This window comes from Xenia sp. Carnegie-2017, unplaced genomic scaffold (genome assembly GCF_021976095.1).
Source record: "Xenia sp. Carnegie-2017 unplaced genomic scaffold, XeniaSp_v1 HiC_scaffold_22, whole genome shotgun sequence".
Classification (NCBI taxonomy): Eukaryota; Metazoa; Cnidaria; class Anthozoa; order Malacalcyonacea; family Xeniidae; genus Xenia; species Xenia sp. Carnegie-2017.
Window position 1 is genome coordinate 7,194,222 of NW_025813485.1, and position 22,601 is coordinate 7,216,822.

General features: G+C 34.4%; 1 protein-coding gene and 1 long non-coding RNA gene across 2 annotated transcripts; both read right to left on the bottom strand.

Annotated features, from left to right (window-relative positions):
* Positions 1-8,948: 8,948 nt before the first annotated feature.
* On the bottom strand, positions 8,949-15,902 carry LOC124447242 (tyrosine-protein kinase receptor Tie-1-like). The gene is made up of 6 exons (XM_046998138.1): positions 15,798-15,902; positions 15,648-15,718; positions 15,531-15,571; positions 14,802-14,898; positions 13,406-13,523; positions 8,949-9,071 (listed from the first exon to the last, which is right to left on the bottom strand). Exons 2-6 carry the CDS (start codon positions 15,695-15,697, stop codon positions 8,949-8,951), a joined length of 429 nt encoding a protein of 142 aa, XP_046854094.1. The 5' UTR covers positions 15,698-15,718; positions 15,798-15,902.
* Positions 15,903-18,017: 2,115 nt separating this feature from the next.
* Positions 18,018-18,238, bottom strand: LOC124445885. Its single transcript, XR_006948293.1, has 2 exons — positions 18,158-18,238; positions 18,018-18,048 (listed from the first exon to the last, which is right to left on the bottom strand). It is a non-coding gene; the product is annotated as an uncharacterized LOC124445885 (long non-coding RNA).
* Positions 18,239-22,601: the final 4,363 nt, after the last annotated feature.

Below are 22,601 nucleotides of genomic sequence, written 5' to 3' on the forward strand. Positions count from 1 at the left end.
CACTGCGCTTTCAATGAAAGATATAGTATATATATATATATATATATATATACACTTTAATATATATATATATATATATATATATATATATATATATATATGTGTAGTGGTGTAGAGAAAAATCACAGGACTACAGATTCATCCCGACAAGCCTGTTTCGTGATTGCTCACTCTTTAGGGTTTAATGAATAAATATACTTAAAAGTTGTTATATCACGACTTTTAGCCACCCTTTTTATGAGCTTAATTGAAAATTTTTATTTGAAGAACTATGACATGTCGCTGGACTTAAACAGATAAATATAAGTTGCTTAATTTTGCCTCCAAAGTCGGGTACTATTTGCGAATTTTTACGACGCCATATTGATGAACATGACGTAGATAGTTGTTACGTGTTTCCGTCAATATAATATTATATTATAGAAGGTGATTTTGTTGTCGTTTTCTTTTCTTAAAACTCAAATAATGACAGTATTTTCAATAAAATATTAAAAACAAGTTGTCCGGAAAGTTGGCCTCAAATCAGTGAGATAATTCGAATTCGATGTCTGAATGCGTATCTGATTCGAGCAATCCGTGGGTTATGTCGAGCATTTAACGACTTCGCATATGACGATGAACCGCTAGCAGGAGGTGGTGATGAAGTGCATACTCCAGATGATCCCGATGGAATTCTCCTGCGACATTGAACAACAGAAGTGACGTATTCCACTTGGTGAATGGTAAGTTGTTGTTTTTTCTCCTGTAATATACATAAAGTTACTTTATAAACCAGAATGCTCCCACGTTTCAGAATTTTAATGCTGTATGATTTGTTAGAAGGCGTTTGCTGAGTACAAATTAGGATGAAAACAGCAGAAAATGACATTCGATGGAGAATAGTATCATGCATAACACAGGTGGGCCTTTATTCTGAGGCTGTCCTTGAAAACGTCGGGCCACTATTGAGATAGGAATGGATATCGCCGCCAAGCAATCATTAAATATGTAAGATTATAAATTGTATGAAAACAATGTTATAATCAACATTGTTTCATCAACAATAATTAGTCCAACCTTTTATTTACTTCAGGTAGCGAGCTGTATACAGATGGTTGATGCGATGGTTTGTGGGTCTATGGGATGGGAGAATACTCGGCCTATGTTCTGGTATAGAAAGCATATCCAAGTGGTAACACAACAGGTCTATACCATCAGAGGGCAATGATGGAATAGTCTTCTAACTTGTGCACTGTAGAGACTGTTGACCTGCTTTGCTGAGTTGGAATGGTCAGGAAATATGCCTAGATGAAAACCAAATAGGAGATACATGGATGCACTATATAATTTGACATGCAGTTTAATGGTTTGAAACAAGAGTAAACATAAAAACAAATTGGTTTACAACTACTGAGAGTTAAGCTGAAAGAATTAAATGAAAGAATATCTTTTCTTCAATGTCAAACTGGGAAAAAGACAAAAGAAAAATATATGGAATTGAATCATAGCATAAATGTAAAATGGAAATAGCAAGCCGAATCGTTTATTCCCAATTGCATACTTAAACATGCTCAGCTTCATCACTAGTAGATGGTACTTCCTCATCGAGACAACATGTTTCAACATCGCATGGGCTTATGGAGGTATGTCGAATAATCTGCAAAACTTATATCGAATTTACATATGACAAAAGAAAATTTACATAGCATTACTTGTCTTCGCTTTCGATCGGTTATTTCGTCCTGTAATGGTTCAGGAATCAGCCACGTCAATGGTTGGGATAGCATCTTTCTTCATCCTTCTTTTGAGCTTGACTTGCAAAACCATTAAATCAAACAAGAATCTTCAAATGCGCAAGAACACAGACACGAGGTGGGAAGCCTCAAAACCCGGTCTATGTTTACACACAAAATTACCCATTTTCTATGTCTTTGCGGCTCTGTTTCTTTTTGGGAAAGATGCATGACATTCCTTCGTTTTTGAATCATTGGCGCAACTAATTTCATTAGGTCCGCCAGCAACACAACGTTTTCCTCCGCGTTTCTTATTAAGATTACTAGTAGAATACGCCATGTTGATATATGTGTTCAACTTTCTACGTCACAAGTTATTAGCATACCGATCAAAGTTCGCAAAAATGCTGAAAATCGTGACTTTGAACGTCCGTAAAATCACTTTCACCAATCCAATTTCAATTATAATTGCAGATTTAAAATCACTGAAGGTCTTTCAGCTATTAAAGGGCTAAAATTCATGATATAACCACTTTAAATGCTTAAAATATATATACAAGATGACGGAAGTCAGTGTATTAATCAAGGTTATAGTTTCAAGTTAGATGACGCAAGTTAGAGTATTAATTAAGGTGTGGTTACAAATTACATAGGTGTTTTGGATCTATGGCGACAAGAGGAAACAAGTTCGTTGCGTTTATTGAGGGATGATTTGGATGGTTGGTAGAGGATGAAGAATTTTTCTTTGAGGCAAGGTTGCATCTTTTACTGGTGCTGTTGTATGGTTTGCTGTGTGTGATGATGTTCCATGAGATGTCGTGGTCGATATTGCTGTCTTTAAGGGTCCAAATGTGCTTACTGAGCTCGGTCGAGTTTCGTAGTTTTTGGCGGAAAGAGGCAGTGTGATTTCTATGTCTAGTCTTAAATTCGTTTTCTGTAAGTCCAATGTACGTCTCAGTTGTGTTATTGTCTTTGCGTTTTACAGTAGCGGTAAACAACGGATGACTGCAGGCAGTTTCCGTTAAGTGGGCAGTTTTGTTTTTGTCGGCAGTTGCATGTTTTTGTAAGTGTCTTTTTGTTCGCGGTGTTGTCGTTAGTTTTGTCTGATGTTCTCAGTATATGTTTGTTATGGTTGTTGATTATTTGTTCGATATTGTTCATTCAGCTGTAGCTGAGTTTGATGGTGTTACGGTTGAATATTTTCCTGAGTTTATGGTCTATGGGAAGTGTTTGTCGATTAATGAAAGGAATTTGTGGCCAATGTTCATGTAGACGGTGAAATTCGACTCAGACGCTACTATCAAACGGAAAAACAGACTTCGACAAAATATACTGGTACAACCCTCCATTCAGCAAAAACGTTGGATTGTGTAGAGAGTCTCATATGGAGACGTTCACCGTGTTCGATATACAAAGCTCACCTTTATAGGTTTGAGCACTGTGGTGACTCTACAATACAATCCATACAATGTCAACCGTACGTCCTGTGTCCCAAGTGCAAAGTCACCATTTTAATATGGTGATAGCCGGGAAGGGCATTGTATGTACACTTTGTATATATATATAATATATATATATATATATATATATATATATTATGGAGAATATTCCTGGATAAAGAGCGCTCAATATTCTATATTCTATATAATAGGAGGCGTAAGATAAGCATCTGCATTTTTTCTTAACAGAAATCATGGATGTTGGGCTTTAAATTTTCAGAAAACTTGCTTGAGACTTTATCTACAAAAAGCATTTTAAAGATAAGAAATTTTAAACGTGTATTCCCCTAACAACGCTCGTGCTTTTACACGTTTAGCCTTCATAGACCCTTTCTGTCTGAAAGACCTGGATGCCACTGAATCGTTTTTTTTTATATGTTTTGGTGTGATTTGATTATTTTAAAGTTAACCACTTTAGCTAACTTAAATGAAAATCTCGAGTATTTGCTAAGTGCATGCTAGTTGGAGGAAGAAAAGGACATCAAGCATCTTGTCGAAAAATATTCTGCTGTTATATAAATAGTAAAAAGGAATTCTCAATAAGTTACAACAAAGACTAAGACTTACTTCATCATTAATTTTCTTTAGAAATGTTATTTCATTCATTATTTTTTGGCAAATGATCAAAAACTCTTAAGAATTCTGGATTATTACTCACCCTTCCTTTTTAAGACAACTTGGACATTGGTTGTACTCACACACTGTCAACCAACACAAAATACAATCAACACTCCAAATATATCACACACGGGCGTCATCTTTCAGGTTCAACTAGAAATATGGTACCCACCAACATTGAATAAATAAATTTTTAATCATAAGCCACTGATTAAAACATGTTTCACTAATGTTGAGAGCGAATAATTAGTCACAAATAAATCGTCTCACTAAGATAAGTCTTTTAAGCGACAATCTTTAGTTATCAGTTTTGGAAAATTCATGCGAAAATAATAATTATCTCCTTAAAATTACTTTGGAAAAAGTTATCTAACTTTTTGAAATTCTCTAGAACAATGCATTATGTAATTCTCAAAGGGGTAAAAGTTACGCAACACTGTTTGGCAACGCTACCAACATGATCACAAAAATATTTTCCTCCTTAATGCCTTTATCGATGTTCTTAACCTGTTTTATTCACAGAAAATTCCTATAAAATATATTGGACTAATAGCAAATCTAATAATTACAGTATGCAAGACTTTTCGAAAAACCAATGTGCACTATCCTGTTTCTCATTGATCAATGGATTTTATGTAATAATTTAGATTGAAACCATTTTCAAAAATTAACGTGTTTATGCAAAATTTTTCTATCATTTTGGTAATGTGAATCATACTGTCATGAAATTAATGGAGCTGAAAAGCTTCAAAGTTGAGTTGTGTTTAAAAGCAAGTCACAAAGAAAACTCAATCGTTAATGCAAAAATAGAATATTTGAATATACCCCCTCCTCCCGCCCTCAATTAATGTTTTACCTACATCACCGAAGACGAAGCTATTATTATAAGGTGACAGAAAACATTGCGCTATAATCTAACTTTTCGTTAACTTGTCCAAGAAAGCAATTTAAGCTCCTAAACCACACTACACAGTAGTTCGACTTTTTCAACTGCTTTAGATTTATGTTTTCTTTGAACAAGCCTCGTTGTATGAGACACAGTATGGCTATTCAAACCGTCATGACAAAATTAAACTTAATTGATGTAGTCACTAAACTATTCTGACGTCTTTCAACTGAATATGTTTTCCATTATATTTAACATTTGGGTATTTTAAGTGGCACAGTGTGACGTATACTTTCATTATTTTCGAAGACTTTGAAATGGATGTTTACACTATGCACAGCTGTATAAACGTAAAGTACTTTTGAGCAATACTAAAATATGAACGATTAAAATTATGCACAGTTAATCGATTATATCTGGCGCTTACTGATGCGAATGTTAAGTTTTAAGCCAGTTCCAAAATATTTCAACTCAACATTGAGTTCAAAATGAAAACAAAAGCTTTTATTGCGTAAAGTATTGGAGGAAAAGGAATTAGATTTTTTAAAAAGAACATTTAAAATAATGAGTTGTCAAACACACTTCAGTTGGATTATGCTCACAAACAAAAAATCATGCGTGATGTAGACAAGCTGTGATATGTTTATAAATTACATTAAATATTTCTTAGTCGAGAAAATGCTCGTACAATAAAATAACAAGACCGATAAAAGAGAAACAATCTAGATCGAAAAATCAAGGAGAAATTCATGTTAAATTTGATATTAAAACAATTTATGAAAAAAAAATTACAGCAACGTAAAAGAAAAAAGTTCATGAAGTTCATGTGTCAACTCTACTTTACTATACCTGGCCCCTGTCTAAATGTGACTCATTCAATACAGTTTTCATGGACAAGGACAGGTATTGAAATATCAGTCAATATTGTCCTGTTTCCAAGTTTTATCTTGTATTCATTTGGTAAAACACTTTTAAGATACAACTACAAAAATTGCTAAACATAAAAATCAACTGATCTTTTATGAGTAAAAATAAAATAAAACAGTCTGATAGCTGATAGCTCCTCTCTTTAATCATGTGTTATACGAAGTTTAAACAACATGTCAAGTTACTTCATGTCGAACTTAAGTCTACCTGATCTACCGCAACAGCAATCCAAAACTTACAGCTTTTTCGACACTTCCTTTATTTTGCGTGCTGTATGCCTCCTATGCAACCAAACAATGATGTATCCACTTGAATAATGCCTTTTTGATTCCATAAAGTTTATCTTTAAAAAACATATGGCATATAGATATTATTTGATCATCATCGCACCTTCTGGACACGACACTTTAACGTCACCGCGTGTGCACTTTCAACATGAAACTGGCATTCATTAATGTGTAAAATTATACGTAAAATAAAAAAAACTTTCGTTTTACAATTTTGTTGGAGATGAAAAGCAAGCTTTGAATATGTGTGTAGTGAAATGAATATGTCGACAAACATAAAAAGAATTGACGCAGTAATATTTAATAAAACGACAATACAAATTTTAAGTTTATGATCATTATTATGTGTGTTATATTTTATTGATACATTTTTTAATTCTTTTTAGTGAATTTTACGTGGAAAGATTGAAAGGAAACAGTAAACAGTTTTGTCATATATCATTTTATAGCTTAGATTTTGTAAATGCTGCACTCTATAATTCGCATAAAACTCTGTAAAAAATTTTTATTTGTATGCTGGGAGAGCTATTCTACAATATACTACCTAAAGTGGTAAATATTGTTGAGAGTGCAGCCCGAACTAAACCAAAATATACGGGGCTGAAAAAAGTTATTAAATTCTGGACACGAAAACAATTAATGTGCATTATCGCAAACATCATTTTGTATGGCGTGATTTTAAAAAAGTGATTGCTGAAAGATTTTAAGATTTCATCAAAATTTACTTCATGTAAGGTAATATAAATGATACTTTTCATTGAATGAAAGAATTTGTGTTCCAGTACAATATGAATACTAAAATTTCCTCGAACGTGGGTTGTGGTATCAACTGGCGAAGTATGGGGGAATGAGACGCCGTCCAGCATTTTTATATTGGGATGTTTTATGTTATCATCAAGAAAAGCATTTCATCCATTTTCATAATTGTGGTTAGTGGTATCCACACTGGTGTGTTAGTGGTTTGGGCACCATTGATTACTTCATTATTCTCTATAACACTATGAACTTTGGAGTTTTGCGGAAGCCTAAAGTGTCCGTTTGATACAGGTGTCAACTTAATGCAGGACTGCTTAATTTTGACTGTATTTTATATTTCAGCAAGAAACGCTTCGTGAAAATTAATACCAAAATACCCCTTCATGTAATCTCACGGCCTCCGTGACTAATCTGACATCTTGGAATTCGCGCGTTATTTCATAATCATTTAATTAATTAGCATTTTGTCCTTAGGCGTCGATCTTAAAGGCGCACGCGGAAGTTTTCCTTTTTAAGCAGCTTTGAATGTGTTCATTTTACGATTAGGAGTTTACAAAGTATTACTGCCATCATGGTAGAAGGAATAAATTCAAACAGCGAAATTTATTGAACAGAGTGAACGAGAGAAAAGCGAACGACACTAAAAGCAAATATGGCAGAAAGCACAGGTACAAAATGTCTAAAATAAAGACACTTCATTGCCTCAAAACTAGACACAATATAGTTTAAAGTCTTGTGGTTCCTGGTAAAGTTGTAAATGTACAAATATTGACGGAATTTCAGACTTGGCTGTTATGGATCTCAACTCTCATTACAGCGAAATATAACAAGTGTGTTCAGGAGGATGGATATATATCTCCACCTAATGTAAACAAAATTGTTAATTGTTCTGAAATTAGGGATGATGAGGCTCAAATTTTATTTTTCATCCCATGTGTTTTCCTATCTGGTGAAATGACATTGCCACATTTGTTCATTTTTCAAAATTGGTTTTCATAAGTGCTGGTGCATGACCATTAAATCATTTTAGTTGTAAATATTAAAAATTTTTATTCAACCCAAATGCTATATGGATCTAAATTCGAGCTTTTCTCCCAGATTTAGGATTTGACACTAGTTTCAAGCTCTCTATCATGTTTGTTTTACCCAAAACGTTATGAACTTAAGATTGTGTCTGGTAAATGAAGTAGATACAGTGTCATATTCAGCTGCTGCTGGTATTTCTGTTGTAAATACATTTCAATAAAAATACTAAAAATCAAACAACACACAACTCCGACACATGCACCGTGTTTGTCTAAAAGTGTACATGGGTTGAAATGCATAATTGCATTTTTCTAAATGGTCTTCAGTGTGAAGCAAATGGAAATTATTTACTGTCACTGAAGTCTTTGATTTTATAAATGAGATTGTTTGATGTTCAGTCACTGAAGTTCAGTGGACTTATTCTTTGTGTTATGAATATATTGTGCTGTCATTTTAGTTTCAGTAAAGTAAACATTTAAATACTGTTATGAATTTTTGTTATCATGTTTTCAATTGTAATATGTTTGACAAAATTTAGGGCCCTCTCAAAGAAACCAGAATATTGTCTTTTGACTTCTCTTATGTAATTGAGGCTTTACTTTTCATTGCAACATGTTATAATTAGCAGAATATTTATAACTTGGTATAACCACTTGGTTATTGACCGGATATAGTGTTCCAGACATTGGCAGTAGATGATTTTGGTTTTGTGTGGGGCTGAATTGAAAAAGCGTTGGTAGGGTCATTCTTATCCTCTGAGCAAAATTTTAGTCAGAGATTCAGGAAAATTAAATACTGTCCATTAAATACTTCATTCTCTATGAGAGAGAAAGACAGTATGAGAGAATCTAATATGTATTCCCCTGTCAAACAAGGACTGGTTTGTGAAGAATATTGAAAAGCTCTTTGTTACAATGGAATATTTGTTGGGGGGCTTAGCACCCCCATTTTATATTATTGGTGAGCAGCCCAGTACATTCTTCTGCCCTTGGTTCTAATCAAAAGTACACAACAATTTAAATAAAACTTCTACATTTCTGCAAAGTTTTCCAATTGAAAAGCAAAAAGTGCTTGGATAAAGACTTGATTTCAAATATATCTTCTTATTTTACAAGTGTGGACACACAGCGTTAAAATATGCTCATTCTTTGAAATACATTGTGAATACCATCCAGGCTATATAAGTCAATATATTGAATTTGTCATAGATCTAAGCTCAATTTTTATGAATGTGAAGTCAAGGTTTGAACCATTGGTTAAGCCATTGGAATCTCTTCATTTTCTTTAATAATTTAATTTCTGCTTCTGACTGCGACATTTTTGTCGATATGTTCTGATTTTGTTCATAATTTTCCAAATCCTAGAATCATAAAAAATAATTATTTTTTAAGCATTTGAAGTAAATGGTCTGTGTTGCGCTCATTCAAATTTAGGAGACGTTTTGGAGAACGAGATCAGTGCAAGGTTTGATGAGCCAATGGAAACATAAAAACGACATCTTCTACTTCTTTTATAAAATAGCAAAAATACGAAACAGATAATTTAAAACAAATGTTTTAATTTTTCCTTTAACATTTATTCGATTAATTACTTAATTAATTTGTTTGATCAAGCTCATATCGGTTTGCACAGGTCATTGCAAACTCAGCAATGCACCAATCAGCGCAAGCGTTTCATTGTGTTTCTTTCATTAATGATATTTAAAGTTGTCTACCATTGGGAAAACACAAGTTGTTTCCCAAATCATCTTGCCATCTCTCGTCCTACAAAGCAACCATTTTTCATTTCCAAAAATGATCTTCGGTAGGTAGGACTCAAATGCAAGTAATTTGCCAAATTGATGACATTAACCACACTTAAAAAGCGTCTGGACACGGCGGCCACCCGATTGAGGCAACAGATCTAACACAGGCGCCAATCGAATAAGATCGTTACCATAAATATCTGTACTTATAGCACTAACAAAACTCGATAAGACAAACATCTTTACATTTCACCCCCGAATTTTTCGCCTTCCTCCAAGAGACATAGTTGGTGAATACTTCTACGATAGGTTGCATTTATGGTTCGTAACGTTACTCGTCGTACTATTCTATTTTCATCTGGGTTCACCTCTGTCACTATAGCCATCGGCCAACGTTCTAGTGAATAATCTTTATCTACTATCAGGACGAGATCATTGAGTTTTAAGTTACCTACTTGCCAGTCACCTCCGTCTTTTATGGAGTATCGGAATGTACTCAGCAATCCAACGCTTTCAAAGTGCATTAGCTAACAGCTGTACTTGTCTAAAACCGGCTGCAATGATCGCCATCCACAAACACTTTAGGTGCAGCACGCGTATTGGAACACAACAACAACAGCTTACTAGGCTTCAAAGCATCTGACTCATCAAGGCCTGTGCCACAATAGTGAAGAAGAGGTCGATCGTGGATAATTCTTTCTACTTCAGTTAGGAACGTTCTTAAAGTGCCGTTGTCAATTGTCTGCTCACTGACTAACGCCGTCAGAATCTTACGGATTGATCATATCATATTGTCCCAAACTCCACCTGTGTGGCTTGCTATTGGCGGATTAAAATGCCTGGTCGTCTTCTCCTGCACAACCGCTTACAAATCTTCTTTGTGACTCTTCACATCTTAATTTCTCAAACTCCTCTTTCAAGATTGCATTTGATCCAACAAAATTAGTCCTGTCGTCGTTATGTATGTCTTTTGGAGAAACTCTTCGTGCTGTAAAATCGAGTAAAGGAACAAAGGAACGACTCAGTATAGGGTATTTGAAACTTTAATGTGAACAGCTCTTATTTCTAGAACGGATAATCGCACTGTCTTTTCAAGTGACTACTGCCCTGCTTTACCACCAACGGAACAAAATAATCGACTCCCGTCGCTGAAAATGTGTACTCAGAATCCACAGACGTGCTCGGAAGATCTTCTATCAAGAGTAATGTGTGCGGCAATGGCTTAAGAGACAATCCAACGAATCCTCAAACTGCCTTTGATTATCCTAAATTTTTTTGAACTGCAGCGAGAACAACTCGAACCCCCATGTGCCTGTTTTTCTCATGGACATGTTTGATAGTGCAGTCCACAATACGATGTTTCTTTGAAGCGATGATAGGGTGAGCTTTGCGTTGAAGTGAAGATCCAATTTTTCTGATCTACCACCACTCTCAAAAGCCATCATTTCCTTTGAAGAGCAGCAACGCGATTAAGATAACTCTAGACAAACATTGGAAATTCTTCACTTCCTGTGGAAAATACTGTGGTTGGACATGTCGCAAGAGGATTACTTTAGCCTACTCCATTTCTACGACAGTAAGACGTGCAGCTCCGGCCCCATTAACTAAACCACCGGAATGTGTGAGATCTTCTTTTATCACATTTTTTAAAAACAAGAAATCGTTGGTAGTGCATGAAGCGAATTAGCCATGCTGTACAAAACAAAAGATGATTCCACTACAAGAAGTGCTGAATGAACTAATCTAATGGTTGAGCCTTGCTTACAATGGCTTCGAATAGTTCGGCCGATCTCTTCCACTTCAATTGCTCTTGGTGTTTAGAAGTGGATTTTGACGACTCAGGTCATCTTATTTCGTTCTCATAAAGAAATCTTGGTCCATGTATCCAGTGCTTGACCTTTACATCTTCACTGGGACTGAGACCTCCTGATGCATAATCTGTTGGGTTTACCTCGCTAGTCAGGTAACGTCATTGTGAAGGGCTTAATATCTCATGGATAGTTCCGATTGTATTAACCATGAAACTCTTAAAACGGCTGGCTTCATTCTTGATGTATTAAAGGACGCATGTTGAATCTGTCCAAAATATGACCTTATGAATATCTATGCCGAGCTCTTCTTGGATTTTTCGATGTTGTCTGGCAACAACTACAGCAGCGGTTGACTCCAATCGAGGTATAGCCTTTAACCGTAGCCGGGACTTTGGCTGCATAACCTTTAATTGAGTTTTTGCTAATTCCTGATGTGTATTTTTTGTGTAGCCCCTTATCCTTTCTAAAGCACAATTTGAGAGACGTCATTCTCCTTTTGACCATAGGTCGATTATCTGGAAACGGCGTTCTCTCTCGAAATGTTAAATCGAGTTGATAGTGATTGTTCACAACTTTAACTGAATTGACCATCATCTGGTATGATTTTATATCTTCTTGAGACATTGCTTGCTCTTCATCATATAGTGATTGGCTGAAATGAAAATTGAACATCTGATCAACCTTTTTTATTTTATATTTGTCACCGATCCAAACACAGAAACTACTAATTTCATTACGAGTAATTCGCTTCATTATTCCAGCAACCGACCATCCTAAAGGTGTTCTTATCGCATATGATTCCCTACCTCTCCTTTCTTCCAGTTTCCAGTTACTTCCGTCTGTCCCGATAAGTATCGTTACTTCAGGACCCTCCAAGTTTGGAATGTTAATGTTATTGGTCTTTCTGCAATGACCAGTCTGAGCACCTGTAGATTTAGATTCTGATGGTCTTGGAATGTTGGAATATGGTATGTTTCAGCTTGTGCTTACGACTGCTCATCTTTAGTGACAGGATGACTCGCATGGTTGGGAAGGGTATTTTGTATTGGGTTCCTAAGAAACCTTGCTGGTGAATGTTTGTATTAGTACAACTTGCCTCTTATTGATATTCATACCAATCTTTTTAGGTTATGTAGTCATCATAATTTGGATTATGTAACATAACTCGTAGATTGCTACGTTGACTATCAGTACATGAATTACTTGATGATGAAACGTAGATGTTGTGTTGCTTCCCATATCGACATCTTATTCTTTCAAGCAATTCACTGCGACTTATTTCTTCACAAAACAACGATTCATAAACTCTCTTAGCTCGACCATGGCTTTACATAACCGATCGTAATATTTGAAATTATCTGCTTCACGTAATCCCTCACTTCGAAATTCGCGTACTTCTGCTTCACGCATCTCATTAAAACCTGCTTCAGAACATTTCTCGCTGTCAGTTTCGAAAGGCTCGTCAACTTCAGCCTCCGCTAGCCTGGCTTCCATGTCCAACAGCTCTTTTCTTTCGGCAAGCTCTGACAACACTTGTTTCTCTTCCAACTCAAATTTATGTTTGCAATTTCTAGCTCAACGACACGAGCCTCTCGCTCTAACAACTGCTTCTGTTTTAGTTGCTCCGATCGCAGGTGTAGTTTATTCCTTTCTAGCCCAGTCATACCGCGACTTCACGCTAAGCGCAGGAGCTGATCTAGTTACTCTCAGGCTCTTTTCATCGGCCTGCGGTTCGTTATCATCACACACGGACTTGGCACTCGTTTTTGATAAATTAAAGTGTTTGTGATCAAAAAGTTGTAAAGGTTCCGTGTGCAAACTACAACTTATTGATAAACAACCGCCCGCCTGAACACGAGCTGTCACCCGATTAAGATTACAATTCTAACAGGCAGTCTTAACTCAGCACATCTTTTGACGTTTCAAACATTTTATCGTTGTGATAGGATATCCTTATCAAAATTTGTAACAGATTACCATCAGCATTCATCAGCATTCATTTCAGTAATACACATTATGAAGCTGATTTTAAAATCTTTGCTAAGATATTCATATGGTAGAACGCTACATGAAGAAACTAAATGCTATCTTTCATCAACCATTTTTTAATGTAGTTCGTTGTTGTATCACATAATTTACCTTCACTTTTTCAATGGATGAAATTGTCGGGACATTTTTTTCTACCATTTTTTTCGCTTCTTGAAATGTTGGACGAAGTTGTGGATTTTCAATCCAACATTTCTTCATCAAATCAGCACTGCAAATATATAAAGTTGATTCACATTCATATCCACTTTATTTCAGTTCTATTTATCATCGTCATCAGAATCTAACCGATTATGCTTTAAAAGAATTTTTTGTATGAATAATAATCTTGACTTAGACACGAGAATCTATATTTAAAGTCCTCCCACCCCTCCCCCAACCCCTACACCTTAAAAAACCACTTAACAATAAAACTGTAAAATTAGGACATATGAAGAGTAGCTAATGTTCAAGATTGTTCATTGTTAAACTTAAGTAGTTAAGTTGTTAGAAATTACTAAAGCTGTCGGCTTGATTATAATTCTCTCTTGAACAGTCTTATGAGAGTAGTTACTATTAAACGTATGAAACTATTGCATTCTGTCTAACAAGTCAGCCTGCACTGGCAGAAGTTTGTAACATTTCAAATGATTGTGTGTAATTAGGTTTGAGAGGATGATGAGTGTATTAATATTAAAGTTGTTTATGGTGTTTCTTTTAAATAAAATACGAGGTAGATTTTAAAACGTGCTCGCATTTGCTTATCACCCCCCTCCCTCTATACTCTACAAATAACATGATATTCGATAGCTGGAATACTTGTCTTTCCTGATATGAAGAAATCACGTTAAATTATTTAGTAATTTATGCACACCAGCTGATTGAAGTCAGATTACCTCCTCTTTAGAACACTGAATATATATAAAATCATAATAGTACTCTATAGCAAATACTTTAATTTGATTGTCTTGCTACTCACAATTGAAAATTGATGCGAGTAGCAGAAATTGATGCGAGTAGAAAAATCTGGCTGCCGACCTTGGTGTGCGTTTACTTAAGAAAGTAATTCTAGATACGACTAAGTTGCCACTTAATAGAACGCTAAGATAAAATTAAAATAAAATAAAATTAAAATAACTAACCATGTATTGAGCAAGGGTCCTCGCTTTTTGGTATAAACAATATGTAACAATAGAAATGTGTAAAATGTTAAAGAACTATTACTACCTTCACTTTTGTTTATGAATACTATTATGACTCTACTAAAACATTTAGAGTACTCTCTCAATTTCTATGATGCGAAAAATGATTGGGGCTTCGCCCTCATCAACTATTACCACATAGAAATGTCGAATCGTAATGTAATTGTTAAATGTAATTGTAAATGTAATTGTAAATAATTGTATACTTAGCAACAAAATTGCTTTATTGACGCATGGACCATAGTTTTTCATTATATCTTTGAAATATTGTGAAAGACTGACGAATGATGTATTAAATATTTTCTTACATGATGTCAGGACAGTTGATGGGTGGCACCATTCGATTTCCGTTAAGCAAATGGGCATATACTTCACTGACATGTAAGCCGGGATACGGTGTCCCACCTGAAAGACATTTGAAGGTTTAAATCATGTTGTACAAGCAACACTTATTTGAACCGAGAATGATTTTGTGGGTAGTCACGCTCATGCCCTTTTCAAACATTTAAACATCTAAAATTTAGCTTTAAATCTCATTTTGTATATACATCCTAGTATCATAATCTCTTTCATCTAAAGATGTCTTGAATCAAGAAGAAAGTCCACGATTTTCAAATAAATAGTATACAACTAAGCGGTTGTGGGTTTCTTAAAAACGATCTGTTTGGCTCTAATTTATATATTGACAATATTGTATTGTCAATATTTTCAATACTTAGGAAAGTAAACATGCGTTCGATTTCTCGTGAGTGAACGACTTCCTCACAAAACGTTTCAAAGATAAATCGTTGAACATTGAGTTAATCTTTTAAATTTGTGAAATTTCTTCAGGACGTCGCCACTGTTTTGTTTTGTGGCAAGCCTATTTATGAGGGGATGAAAACAAGTACGCCAGGCTACCCCTCTTGTACGCTCAGCATACAAATTTTTGTTTTAGTTGTAATCGCCCTTAAGAGTTTCACTAGTTTCCATCATCAGTCATTATTAAATTTTACTATTTGTCGTTATTTTTCTCTTACGTGTTTATAGAAGCTTACCTAGGGTAAACAGTTCAAATAAAACTACTCCAAACGACCACCTAAATCAATTATGTAGAATTGTTAGTAAACTTAAAAAAGTGAAAATATATGACATTTTATATAAGCAAATCATACATATCAGACTTCTCCGTGTAAACAGAATCCTTGATTGACTCAATTGCCATCCACTTCAAAGGAAGTAATCCCTATCATCAAGGGTTGTTATCATGAACTGAAGAATAATGCCAAAAGATCGCACAAAAGCTAGTGATTCAAATGACTAACCGGTGTGTTCTTCGTGTAAACTTGATACTTGTAAATATCTCTTGCCAAGCCAAAGTCTCCAACTTTGGCTATGTAACCTATACCAAGTAGAATGTTACGAGCAGCTAGGTCAGTGAATGATCTATTAGTTTAACAAAACAAATTTATTTTGAAATTCGTCATATTGAAATAAAATTCTCTGTAAACTCTTTCAGTTGAACTCTGTAGTGAAAACCTGTAGTGTTTGTTAGTTATTTTATGTTGTCTTATTTTCAACGGTCACGCAGTACGTTATGTACATCTAATTTCAAACAAAGCAACAAAAATCTTATTTAACACCCATAGAGACGAACAAAACTATCTTTAAACGAGTATTCGACAACTTGACTTCGATTGAGCCTTTATCTTTAAGTTTGCTAATGCTTGCAAATGAAAATCTTAAGCTTAGAATTGTACAGTTGAAGAACCCAGAAATATAAACTGGCACGTTCGTCTTTGTTCAAAATCTCTCGTGATTTTGCTCATTTCTTTCTCTTCCTTTAAGCTATCGCTATTTGTCCGTTCTACTCCATCATTAACACAATATATACATACAAAGCTATCATACCTACAATACCTCCTTGCCCAGGTGTAGGTTTATATTATTATACCTTCCTGGATATTAAGAATTCCATGCCTTGTATATATGATACGCCCATTGAATCAGATTTTGTGGTCCAAAATCTAGTGATAAATCGTTCATCATGTATTCCTTGTCTTGATTGTATCTGTTTCGACTGTCACGGAGAAATTGACGAAGATTTCCGTGTTCACAGAACTCCGTAATGATACACAAACTTGTTCTTTCACCTATAATCAAATAATTTAAGCAAAAATCTTTCTCAGTGGATGCACATACATGTAGTTTCCCAAAAGGCAACTCTCTAAGTTCTTTTCGTCACATCGTTATTCGTTGGGATATTTTTAAACCATTATGTGAAGGAACTTTCTCATGTGTGAACATGACTTTTCATTTTCAATCATAATTCTTTACTTAAATTACGTAACTTCACTCCATTTAGGAAATGAACGTATATTTTTCCCATTATTGTTTAGTTCAATAATCAGCCTCAAAAGTGTGAATGGTTATTAGTGCTCAACAAATACCCTTTAAAATATAAACAACCTTTTGTACAAGCTCCTAATATGTTTACAATGTTTTCATTTTCGCCAACATGAATCAATATTTTCAACTCTGACTGCAAATCAATGAGTTTGTTTCGATCCCATCATCTAAGGAAAATCATTAAATTAAAACTGAGACTTGGCTATCAAGGTTATTAATCTTAAATGTTGATATATGCTTACGATCAACAAAAGAAAAACCGACCTTTTTTTTGCAAAACCCAACTTGCCATATAATTATAAAGACTGATAATATTTCAAATAATAGTTTTACTAGGTTTTAACTTGCAGGCAGGGTATCGTATACACAAAGTCTTTAAATTGTATATAAAAATGCCACCTGGAAAAAAGTAAATTCCTTCTGCTTGTATTCAAAAACTTATTAATTTTTATCTGTTTGCTCAATCGTATATTTTTCATTAAAACCATGCAATGAAACATAGAATTATGAATAATAATCTTCATGGAAATGTTTATAACAGCGAAACCTTTGATTTTCTTCACAGCAACTTTTGTAACTTCTCTGCTGTACACGTAACTGTTTCTTTTGACCATTCTGTTAAAAAATGAAAATCTTCTTCGACTTCCTTTCTCTCTCAGGATGTCTCTTGGACGAAATGCTGAGATACCGATTGCTTCTGCAAGCCAAACCACCCCAAATTCACCAGACCCAAGTTCATTTACTGCATAAAACATCAATATTACAGAACAAAGATGTGAGTATATCACATGATAAATTTAAAAAGTTGTCGCTCATGAGAACAACGCCCATTACTTTAGTTATTGAAAACAAGACATGTGACTAAATGCAGACATAGTGTGAGATAAAATTAAGTTCAAAATAACTTACTGAATTTTATTCTTTCTCTTGAAACTCCATTCTGGTATGAATGGAAGACTTTGTATTTGCTCGTGTATCTCCATTCATATCAATCTTTTCAATGTAGTCAGGCAATGGAGGATAAGAAAGGAGATAAAACCACCGTAAATTTTCTTCCTTTTGTACAATACATAAGAGTAATGAGCAAAATGACAAGAGTGAGGATGCCTATAGTATGACCAACATCATCATTTTTCTTCTGTCCATTGCCACTTGACAAATGTGAAACTTGACAAATAAAAGTCACTTACGATGTGGTTAAATGTATCAACAGTTGTTTGCGAGCAATAAAGATTTTATTTAAATTATAGGTTTTGATGCTACTGTATAAAATTACCTTGCTCAGTACTTATACTCTTTTGTTGAAATGGTTTTCGTTCAACTGTAAAATTTTATGAAAGTCTTGATAATTTTGCATTAATTTAACACAATTGCTTTGATATATGTATGCAGAAATCGTAATGAAGATAAAGTGAGACAATGTGCCGATGCACAGATTTCAACGGTCGATATTAATGAAAGGCTTACCTGTTGGTTTTGGTTTGGATTTGTAACTGTTATTATTGGTGATGTATCTATTTCACCGCTATTGTTGGCAGTACAGCGATACCTGCCCTCTTCTTCACTGTTAAAGAATAGTTTGATGAAATATATTCCATCGTTCTTATGATCATGACAGATATCAGATTGGCACATGTACCATTTGAAGGTTACTTCTTGTAGGTCAAATTTCTTCTTCAACGTACAGTTTAGGACCGAAAATCCTTTCTTTAAAAATCTTTTTGTGTCTTTAATGTCAATTTCAGGTACAACTGAAAAAATAAATGTAAAAACGAAAACTGATCTTTATATTATGCATGACTCAAGCTTAATCTTTGAGTATGATACATTTCAAAACAACCTAAATAGCTATGTTTTTTTGGTAATTTTTCTTTGGAATGTCGAAACCGTTATTGAATTAAAAGTTGACCTTCTAATCTGAGTTTTGCTTGCACAAGGGCGCATAATGTACAAATGCCATTTATTTGCCTTTCGTTTGTATGCAAATGTTTTTACGCTAAAATTTCAGTTTTATATTCTTTGTAAATGAAACAGGACTGACCTAGTTTTTTATTGAAATCTTCTTAATCTCATTTCCTTTACATTGCTTTATCTGATAAGATAAACTGTCATCAGGGAATCTGACAGACTTTACTTCGAACTTGTTTCTTGTAATTTTTCTTGTCCGTCATGATATTCGCAGTGTTGTTCATGGGCGTGTTAGTAACTGATAGTTGGATCCATCATATTTAAAACGCCACCAAAAGATATCGGCAGCAGGATAAGACGTAACGTTGTAGGTAAACGTCAAATTCTTTCCTTCACCAAGTGAGAAGTCGTCTGCGTCGTTTTCAATGTAAATTTTGGGTCTAGCTCTAGAGTTGAAGAAGAAAACATGCTTTAAAAATGTTTGAAAAATGCTTTCGATATGCTTTAAAAATGAAAAGAAAACGAGAAAAATGCGAAGAACATGAAAAAATGTGAAGAACAATTACTTTTTACACAAATGTTTATTGATTAGTGTAGATGACCAAGAGATTAAATGACTATTTTAACAGTGTACGATAAGCGAATTACCCGCAAACCTAAGCTAATGTTTATGCCATCGACTGTTTTGTTTTCTCCGTCATGACATTTTACTCTTGCGCTTCCATGAAAATGAAATTTCTTAGGTTATTTGCTTTGTTTTTGAAGTGATATAGCGCTGTTTCTATGTTTCATATTTATCTAACGAAGTGGTGACGGTCTCAATTAAACTAATCTTACAAACTGATTTTCGCCAATTTTATTTCATCTCACGAGGAAATGATCGTCGACAAATATGATCCATTTTCACGATGTTAAAATAGTCCTCTGGGCACTTTCCGGTATATTTAGATTATTTGATTTTCTCTATAGGCACTGTGAAGATTTGTTTCCCTTTGTGTCGCTTACAAGACAAAATTTGCATAGTTAGAATTAGGACATGAATATATTGAAGAGGTAGTAATTTCAAGATTGTTCATTTTAAACTTAAGTAGTTAAGTTTTATAAATTACTAAAAGCTGTCGGCTTGATTATAATTTCTCATGGGCAGTCTTATGGACGATTACTATTAAATATGAAACTATTATGCATTCTGTCTAACTTGTTGTGTATTCAAATGATTAGTAAATTAGGTTTGAGATGATGAGTGTAATTAAAATTTGTTTAACACTTGTTCAATAATTTGTTTTCTTTTTTGGAAGCAAATGGGTAGACAAAAATGTGCTCGCATTTGCTTATCACCCCCTCCTCCTACTCTACAAATAACATATGATAATTCGATAGCTGGTCTTTGATACAGAAATCACGTTAAATATTTTGAATGATTATTGAATTAAAAGTTGACCTTGTAATCTGAGTTTGCTTGCCGCACAATCGCGCATAAGTTGCCATTTATTTGCCTTGGTTAATATCAAATGTTTGTATAAAATTTCAGTTTTCTTTTCTATTTTCGAAATGGACTGACCGGTTTTATTATTGAATCTTCTTAATCTCATATCCTTTCTTATTGCTAGCATTTATCTGATAGGTTAAACTGTCATCAGGATCTGACAGACGACTGAACTTGTTTCTTGTGATTTTTCCTTTCAGGCAATGAATGGTTAGTGTTGTTAAACAACTTTGTGTTGTAACTGATAGTTTGATCCATCATATTTCAAACGCGACCAAGAGATTTCGGCAGCTTTGAGATACAACGTTACGATGGCAATCAATTGTTTTCTTATCCTTAAGAAATGTAAGAATGCGTCTGCGTCGTTTTCAATGTAAAATTTTGGGTCTGGCAAACTCTAGATTAAGAAAAAATGAAAAACAATGCTCGTGATGTTTGAAAACGCTTTCGATATGCTTTAAAATGTAAAAACGAGAAAATGCGAAGAACATGAAAAAATGTGAAAGAACAATTACTTTTTTACAAAATTGTTAATTGATTAGTGTAGATGACCAAGAGAGATATAAATGATTATTTTTTAACAGTGTGCGATAAGCAATTACCCGTAAACCTAAGCTTAATGTTTATGCCATCGACTGTTTTGTTTCTCCCGTCATGACATTTTACTCTTGTACTTCCATGAAAATGAAATTTCTTAGGTTATTTTCTTTGTTTTTGAAGTGATATAGCTTTGTTTCTATGTTCCATATTTATCTAACGAAGTGGTGACGGTCTCAATTAAACTAATCTTACAAGCTGATTTTCGCCAATTTTATTTCATCTCGAGGAAATGATCGTCGACAAATATGATCCATTTCTACGATGTTAAAAATAGTCCTCTAGGCACTTTCCATTATATTTAGATTATTTGATTTTTCTCTATAGGCACTGTGAAGGATTTGTTTCCTTTGTGTCACTTACAAGACAAACTTTTGCATAGTTAGAATAGAGTTGGGTCAGTTTGGTAGAACACATATTTCCCGTCGTCTTGAAAATTTGTTCAAAGTGCCTATGGTGCTAGAATTCTGCAGTATAATGCTCAACATGAACATGGATTTGTGTACTAAGGCGACGGAGATTTACGTTTGTAAGAAAGATTTAGTTGATGGTTCATTTAGTTTTTGCTTTTAATTATATCAAATGACCTTAACTTATCAATGAAGATTGGCTGAACTTTGATGTGGTTTCATCTGTGGCTATATTTCAGGGTTCACTGTGATTTAGGCTATTTAAAACAGTTGCTTTGTACTAATTCAAAAGTTTGTGTTTTAAGCGTTTTATCGGAAGCCTATTCCCATACAACATATTGTTGAAATAAATCTCATAGTTTTGGAAGAAGGTGCATTCAGGTTGGACGTTTTCTCAATACTCGGATTGCTTGTTGAGCAGGTGATTTATATTGTCCTTAGCAACTCATGCATCTACACTTATATCTTCCTCATGCATGATTTGGCTTAAAGAAATCGTCATTCATCCTTTCATTTTATATAGTAGGTGTGTTTAATCAGATTTCTCCAACACCTTGGTTTCTGATGAGGCTTTTTCCAGATTTTTCTTTGTTTGCTCATGATTTAGATGGTCAGGTCGACCGGTCACCGGTGTTATTTTATCAAATTCGTCATACGTTTTCACAAGAAGGTGAGCCAATGGGCTTATGTTCTCTCTAAGCTTGTGTTCTAGAGACAGACTGTAAGTGTTTCTGGTGATTCTTTATCAGGCTGAATCATAACTGGTCAGCATGTAGATGGGTAATCCATTTTGGAATTCGATTTCCGTACGTTGCTCCAAAGATACCCTGTGCTCCTGTTTGGGATTAAGTCCAAATGTTTCTTTTCTAGCCCTTTAATACAAACGTTAGAGTTCCTAACTACTACTAAAATGACTTATGACGCTTAAGAAAATGTTGTAAGTTTAACGCTCGAAGTTTGGACTACTTCCAATGACCCAAAATCATTACAGGCCTTGCTGAATCCCGGTTAGCCGGGATCAAGTAAACAACCCTTTAAAAGGCATAAACGCAAAAATCGAAGTTTTAAAGATCTCTTGTGGGCAAGCGCTTGCCCAAATTGTCCTGAAAGCTTATGAAAACACAGGCCATGTTTTTACCTCAGTGTGAAAAATTGTTTTACGATGAGAATATTTCGTGCGCATGGCCTGTCTTTAAAGACTTTATTATCGGTTGTTTCACATTTTAAAAACCATTACCAGCGGTACCAGAGAACTTTAAATTACTCAGAATAACCAAACGTCTTTGCTTATTCAACAATTCCGATATAAAGAGCCTTAC

What these genes read in the sequence shown, in the direction of transcription:
- LOC124447242 (XM_046998138.1), bottom strand. Translation starts at nt 15,697, where the DNA reads ATGGCAATTGAGTCAATCAAGGATTCTGTTTACACGGAGAAGTCTGAT. An exon ending in TACACGGAGAAGTCTGATAT is followed by an intron (nt 15,572 to 15,647) that starts GTATGATTTGCT and finishes TAATTGATTTAG; the next exon opens with GTGGTCGTTTGGAGTAGTTT. An exon ending in ATCAACTGTCCTGACATCAT is followed by an intron (nt 13,524 to 14,801) that starts GTAAGAAAATAT and finishes ATATATTTGCAG; the next exon opens with TGCTGATTTGATGAAGAAAT.